At 34.8% G+C, this 8,102-nt stretch overlaps 1 protein-coding gene across 1 annotated transcript; it reads left to right on the top strand.

The window, feature by feature from the left end:
• The first annotated feature begins 4,276 nt into the window (after window positions 1-4,276).
• On the top strand, window positions 4,277-6,546 carry LOC109620202 (E3 ubiquitin-protein ligase TRIM71). The gene is made up of 2 exons (XM_034449271.2): window positions 4,277-4,337; window positions 4,703-6,546. Exon 2 carries the CDS (start codon window positions 4,710-4,712, stop codon window positions 6,369-6,371), a length of 1,662 nt encoding a protein of 553 aa, XP_034305162.2. The 5' UTR covers window positions 4,277-4,337; window positions 4,703-4,709; the 3' UTR covers window positions 6,372-6,546.
• The last annotated feature ends 1,556 nt before the right edge of the window (window positions 6,547-8,102 follow it).

Genomic DNA, 8,102 nt, shown 5'->3' with positions numbered 1-8,102 from the left:
GGTAGCTTTCTTGTGTGGGGTGAAATATTAGCACGTGGAAGGACCCCTCTACAAATTGTCAATGGAAATCTCACCGGGGTACGCTATAGAAATGAAACTATTCAGCGTCTTGTGATACCCTTCATACAGAGACATCAAGATCACATCACTCTGCAACAAGACAACGCAAGGCCACACGTTGCATGTGTAGTCAGGGACTTGTTTGTTCAACAGAATGTCGATGTCTTCCCTTGGCCAGCTGTTTCCCCCGATTTGTCGCCGATCGAGCACGTCTAGGATGAAATGGAAAGACGTTTACGCCGTTTACCAAATCAGCCAATGACATTGGCTGATTTAAGCCAGGCTTTAACCAACATCTGGAACAACATCCCTCAAGCATTTCTGAACACTTAAGTGGCATCAATGAGGCGTCGCCGTCAAGCATGCGTGAAAGCAAATGGTTGTCACACGCGTTATTAATTTTGTTAATTCAATTTCAAATAACAGTGACTTTCGAGTGTGCTGAAATTGACGTTATTCGACGTTGACATTAATATGTTATGTGATGTTGTTACGAATACATGTGTTAACAGTATTACAAAAAATAAAATTTTGTTCATTGTAATTTTTGAATGTTTTTTCATATATCAAATAATGCACAGTTTCTTTTTTTCCGATAGTATATATACATGTAGTAATAATGATTTTCACTTTGAAAAAACAAATGATAGAAATTTCAAAGACGTACCAGTATTTGATTTTCTAATTATCAGCTGATTAAATCATTACATTGTAATTTATTTTCAAACAGCCGATGCCCAGAGAAACCGAAGACACGGTGCAGGTTAGTTTTAATTTCTTCGCTATTAAAGAATACTGTTTTTATTTTTAAATGGGCATTTCAATTATTAAATGACCCGAAACACCTTCAACATGCGTGCAGTTTAGCAAATGAAGAAGCAATATAATGCAAAGTAATATTGTCACAATTTGAGAGCTATATGTACTATATGTGATTGCATGATATTGAAGTTAATGACTGAAATTTTAGGGCGATTCGCCGCTGAAGCTTCAGTACATCCGGGACTTTAGAATAAGGAACCGACCCACGGGTCCCACCATTTTAGAGCTGTCCGCCATCTTCTATGACACCAAGCGTCCTTTTTATCCCAGGTAAGTCGCATAAAATTCACTGATATTCGGGTTGTCGATGAACGGCTGTTGGATATGGAGTAGGGGGTGTGTGCACGTAGGTATTTGACGACTGTCATGCTATTATCAATCGCAACTCCTCGGGCGTCTCCCACAAGTTTTTTTTTACCTAGATGTACCGGAAAGGCCTGGGATGTTTGGATACATACATGTATGTTATATGTCCAATTTGTTATGAATTTTTAATTCATCCCCGACTTCGATAAATTAGTGATACATAGATAAATTAGTGATACAATTTTTTTATATAAAGAAATTTAATGATAAGACATTAACATATTTTCGATGTTTTAAAATAATTATTCTATACACAATCTGTGATAAATGAGATAACAGATGTCAATAGTTTTGATCTTCCATCATTTCTGTGTTTCAGACCAAAAGCCACCAGACGAAAAGTAAGAAATCTCCCCCCGTCGGACCGAGAGGGCATTTGAAGAAATTATCTATACCTTCTATGTGTACAACTGACATTGATAAAATACTAAAAATCAATAAATAAGATTTATCCTCATTATTTGACAAAGACTAATTAATTATCTTTTTAAGAGAGTAGTTGTATTCTGGGACAGCAGGCACGTAGCATCGTTTTTTTAAAGTTGGGGGGGGGGGGGGGCAGAATTATCAAAAACATCTTGACAAGCAAAAAAAAAAAAGTTTTCCAAAATCCTAATCCGTGGGATGGTGGGTATATCTGTATTTAAACTTCAATTCCACTCTTAATTTCCTTTTTTTCATACTATTTTTTTTTCATACTCCCAAAAAAGTAGGGGGGGGGGCAACTCCATGATAATTCAATTTTTTTATATGTAAATTTTAAAAAAAATAAGTTGCTGCGAGATAAAGTGGCGGGTATGAGGGCTGGAATATCCCAACCCCACCCCCACCCCAATGTTACGTGCCTGGACGGGTTGAGAAGAAATGCAACAACAGTTTATCTCAACTTCCCTTGCTTAAATGTTTTCAACAAAAAGCAGAACTCAGTCAACGTATCCAAAGCTTACACGAAAAGATGATTCTGCATCAAGTGCATCTCCCATTTCAAATTCATGGATCTTTCCGTACAGTGTATATACATGTACTTTATAGATATTACGAATCACTTTTTACAATATAGCCAATATCAGGTTAATAATTAATTATTTGGTGTTAACAGAATAGAAATTATGCAAAAAAAAAAATCCAAAAACAAATACAAAACATTTGCTTCATGAAAATTTTCTATTTTCATATAAAGTTGATAAGTATAGCGACTTTGACAGGGTGTATTTCGGACACAATGATATTACTAGGAAAATCTGATTTTATCATTTTTCGAGTTTTGTCCAATTTGGATTTAAAGTAGACAAGTTTTTTTTAATTTTTCTTTCAGTACAGTAAATCTACAGAAAATGACGACACGAAAACAGGCAAAACAATAAACTTATTTTTCTGCTTCAGGTACATGTAATAGGAAACAAGAATGAGGCTATAACATTTGCCGAAAAGAAACCAAATAATGTAATACCTATCACACATTAAATGAATGACTCGCATAATTTCTATATATTACGCGAGTACTTAATTCCGCGATCCCACTGGTTTGTATCAAATCGCGAGAATATAAAATCGCGAACGTTGAACTTTTCTCCTTATTTCTTATAGTTTTCAACTCTCAGAAAATAATTGCGAGATTTTAAAATCCGCCAAGGATGCTTCTCGCGATTTTACGCGGATATTAATTCGTCGCGTTTAATTAGGAGTTTACAGAACTAATACTAGTGCGGTTCAGCAACAGAGAGAGAAGAAAACGAAACACTAGTAAATACATGTAATCCATTGTTGCATTTCACTAACCTTATTTTGAATCACAAACCCTAGTCCCCATAACCATTAATTACCTTGATTATAATTAACTGTAACCACAAATAACTTAAGAACGAAGACTGTCATGCGTGGATTAAGACTTTTCGGGGGGGGGGGGGTGGGTTAAGAGATGGTAATGTTTGCCGGGGGGTGGGGGACGTGAGGTCCAAAACCTATTTTCGGTATTTTTACTATTTGTTAGAATTTACCTGGGTGGAGTGGGGGTGCATGGTGTCCCCCTCCTCTATCTTTGCGCATGAGATTGAGACAATCTTCACTGCACTGTATGGGACTCCAACTCTTCATGATCTTCTATTAATCACACCTTCCCTGAGAAGAAAACTGCATACGAGTTCACCTTTACTAACTGTAATAGCTATAATAAATATCATAGGCGTCGGAACAGGGTGGGGGTGGGGGCTGGGGGGGGGATTTTATTTTGCACTTTTTCTGCAAAGTTAGACCAAACCATTAGGAACATAGAATCATAGAGGGTTCATCCGGAAACATAATTGTTCATAAATTTATGAAGAAGATACATTAATATTTTTATAATTACGTTAAAAATATAAAACTAGACAATTAAGGAGCTTACGAACGGCTTTCCCCAAATTTATTTCAAAATTAAATTTGTCGACGGTTTGTAATGATGAAATGATGGTGTTCATATTCAAAATATTCTATAATCTGTAAAAATACAGTACTACTGGGGCTTTTTTAATTATTTTACATCAAATAATCATTTTGATTGCTTCTAGCTATCAATATATCATTATTGCCGATCATTCCTTTAAAAGGAATACTTATTTTGCTTGTCAATATTTCTGAGGATTAGTCTAGCCGCCCCCCCCCCCTCTCCCCCACACACACTTTCAATTTGCTTCCGACCTGGCCCAGTGAAATATACTTGCATGCTTGTATGCTTTGTATACAAATCACCGTTGATATGGTCCATCTTGCTTGTTTTCGCATTGAAGTATATGGATAGGCCTAGCTATAGAAGTACACATGTAACTTAATTTATCATTTTTATGCATACTATCTGTAGTTAGGATGAAGAAATGTGCTTGACGGGACCCCCCCCCCCCCCCCGAAAAAAACGAGTATATATCAAATCATTTCTATAGAATGTTAACACATTCGTAGTCTTGCATAGAAGAGCAATTTTAATTGCAATTTCCATTTCACGTTTACCCAAGTACAGAGCACGGGGAGTAACTCTAAATAAGTTAAAGCTGTCAGGTGACCGCATTCCACAAAAGCTCGGCCATTTAAGAATACAATGTAGAAGAATAATCACGGTATGTACCCCTTTTCAACATCTGTTAGATTAATCTATCAAATAAAACATTTTTAGATGTAGGGCTAATGAAATATATATTTTAATTAGGCCTAAAATAGAAATAATTAAAGCTTAGGTATTAAAATAAATGTATATTTCTACTTTCACTTCTGAAAAGAACATTTTATATGATTACATTCGTACCAGTCTTCATGAGAAAGATAAAAGGAATAGTAGATTGATAACATGGCGTCCATGTTCATACTTATACATATACAAAATAAAGATTTTAGACATTGTGAAGATTTGAAAAAAATACATGAAAATGGCTGTTGATACATGTGTTTTACATATATAGTAGAAATATTTGTTATCTATTTGTAGAAAAATCATGGATCCCCGTACTAGTGCCCAGGATGTGCACCGATGTGACCTTTGTGAGACCGCCATAGTACACAGCTACTGTGACTTTTGTCATGTCAACCTCTGCAAGCCCTGTGTAGTAGATCACATCTCAGATGGATATGACAAACATAAAATTGTCCCTTTTCAGGAACGAAGATCGACCCTCATTTATCCGAATTGTGGTAAACATCCACAGAAAAACTGCGAATTGCAATGCAGGGAATGCGGCAGCTTTGTCTGCTCTTCCTGTATGGCATCTGATCAGCACAAGGGACATAGCTTTGTAGAAGTCACAGAGGTTTACATGACAAAGAAAGACATTATTGAAAAAGATACAAAAGAGTATGAAAACCAAATTTCTCCTAAATATGAGAAACTTGTCTTTGACTTGGAAAATCAGCTTGCCAACCTAGATGGAGGATATGAAAAACTTACAACAACAATGTCCAAACAAGGAGAGCAATGGCACAGAGAAATCGACATTGTTATCAACAATATGAAAACTGAAATCAGCGAGATAAAAGAGAAACACAGAGACATTTTACAGAAACACTTGGATGAAATCAAACAGATACAGTCTCTCATAAAACAAACATTACTTGCTATTAAAGAAATTAAGAACTCCACTGAATTGGCCCCAACCATTAAGTACAGCTCTAAGATCAGAGAGTTCAGCAAGCTTCCACCCAAAGTTAAGGTTACAATGCCAACATTCATTCTAAAACCAATAGGTTGTGAGAATCTGTATAGTTTGTTTGAACAGATCTCCCCATTATCTACTGCCACAGAAGAAAATGTTTTTTCACTTAACCAGTCCAACATTTTGGTGAAAGAACGACTGGATGAACCAGAGCTTGTTACCACAATACAGACTGGGTATAAAAATCTACGCAGAGTTGCCTATATGAACGATGACAAGATATGGACTAGTGGACGGACCAATGATATCAAATGCTTCAATATTTATGGTTTACTCCAACAGACAATTTTTACAAAATCAAGAGAACGGCCTTTTGATATTGCTGTAGACGTTACTGGGGATCTACTGTACTCGGATGGGACAGCAGGGACAGTAAATAAAGTGCAGAATGGTCAGACAGAAGAGTTGATCAGATTACATGGATGGAAGCCTTGTCAACTGTGTGTCACCTCTACTGGTGATCTCCTGGTTATTATGTACTGTGACAATGAAACCCAATCCAAAATTGTCCGTTACTCAGGATCTACAGAGAAACAAACAATTCAATTTGATGATAAAGGGAAACCTATATACTCGAGGAAAGATAAAATTAGATACATCACAGAGAACAGAAACCATGACATCTGTGTAGCTGACTATAAGGCTTGTGCAGTAGTGGTGGTTAATCAGGACGGAAAACTCAGTTGGAAATACACTGGTCATCCCTCATCTACCAAGAACATACCATTTAAACCCTATGGTATCGCAACAGACAGTCAGAGTCGAATCCTGACTGCTGACGGTGACAATCATTGTATCCACATTCTTGATCAGAATGGACAGTTTCTCCGTTACATTGATAACTGTGATCTGAAGGATCCCTGGGGCATATGCGTGGATAACAATGACAATTTGTTTGTGTGTGAATACGGCAAGGGCAATGTAAAGAAAATAAAATATTTGAAATAGCTTGAGTTTTGGACAAAAACAAATCAGGAATTGAAAAGTAGATACATTGTAAGATTGTTTTCTTTCGACATTGTTCTGTTTTTATATTAATTTTTATTATCAAATTATACATTATTACGAGGTTATTGGATTGAATTCAAAACCCATTTGCAGCGAAAACATTTATTCTACAGGCCTGGCATCAAAGGTAAATATCTACAATGTTATATTTTCAAGTGGCCAATATTTTCTATTGATATTTATAAATTGATGATTTCCCATTGAAATTTATTTTTTATGTTTTTGCTCCTTTTAATAAAGTATATGGTTCTTTAGCACTGTTTAGAAAATATGTAAAATCAATAATCATCAACAGATTGTACGATGTATTCATGTGTGTATATCTGAATTCATTAAATTTACTTTTAAGAATATAATCATGCAATATTTACATGTACTAAGAATGTTTTACTCTATTTTTTTTACGAAAACCTTTTGTTAATTCATATTTCCATAGACACTGGCAGAACTGAAATCTACTCACCCCGTTTATCTATTGGTCGAAACCTACACCGATCTTAAAAAAAAAACCACGGACTGCAAGAAATCATCATGATAATGCTAGACTATAATTACGATAGGAAACGATTCTGCTGTTTCTTTTAGCTGACGTACATTTAAAGTAAATTAGTGAATTTATTTTAGTTTTTGCTTATAACTTATTAATTTGTTGAAAGAAAGACATATTGCTTTTTAACAGTTGTTAAAGATATATGTGGCGTATTTTAGTAAATGACATTACTGGGCTTTGATTATTTGCTTCATTACTCTATTTAAAGATAAGACTTTCACATAAATGACGCTGTCTAAGTCAATTGCATAACAAAAAACTGCCGTAAAAATGCAAATGATTTATGATGGCTCTGTACACCCATAGTTTATTCCAATTATGAGACCATAAAACATATACTTATCAAATATTAAAATGATGATACTGATATCATAGGTATTTTTAAATGCTTTTTTTGTGTTTTTGTAAAATAATTTTTAAAATGTTAACTATTAACAAATTGAAAGAATTTGTTTTGTCATATGAACGATATTTCCTTCAGACACATAAAATAATATAACACTTCATAAAACATTTAAAAATTTTATTATTGCAAATTTTTTAGTATTTCCCAAAAACATAATTTTTCACATCTTTAAATCATCTGAAAAAGCTGCTTGATGTTAAGTAAATGCGACATAGAAAAATGAATGAAAAGCATTGCAAATAAACACAAAAAAGAGAAATTTTTCATTCCTTAGTCTCAAGGTCATAACACCTTTCGGACTTTTTATACGGTGGCTATAAATAGCCACGGTCTATTGCTATCGTCCTGGCCGGAAGAGTATTTCTTACGGGGACCCTAACGGATAACGAACGATAACTCTGTCAGCTGTGCAGTGTTACAGGCAATGTTTTATCTATGTGTCGATTTCAGTATGAGACCTAATTTCATCTTATCAGATATCTTAAGCATTATAGCTGCTAATTATTTTGTAATTACATTTCATAATGTATGAAATTGTATTTTATTTTAAATGAGCCGTTACCCTGTTTGCTTACGCGGTATTGATAATTTATGCACCTACTGCCAGTTGTGACGTTTAACTCTGTATCAGGACTGCATAAATTATATTATATATCACTGCGATAACTGGCCAAGAAATCTCAATAATCTCTTCTTGTTTTTTAGGATGTAAATA

The sequence above is a fragment of the Magallana gigas genome, chromosome 4, assembly GCF_963853765.1.
Source record: "Magallana gigas chromosome 4, xbMagGiga1.1, whole genome shotgun sequence".
In the NCBI taxonomy this organism is placed as follows: Eukaryota; Metazoa; Mollusca; class Bivalvia; order Ostreida; family Ostreidae; genus Magallana; species Magallana gigas.
This window is presented reverse-complemented; position numbering and strand designations above follow the sequence as displayed.

Excerpts from the sequence above, each read along its gene's own strand:
- LOC109620202 (XM_034449271.2), top strand. The coding sequence starts at position 4,710 with ATGGATCCCCGTACTAGTGCCCAGGATGTGCACCGATGTGACCTTTGT.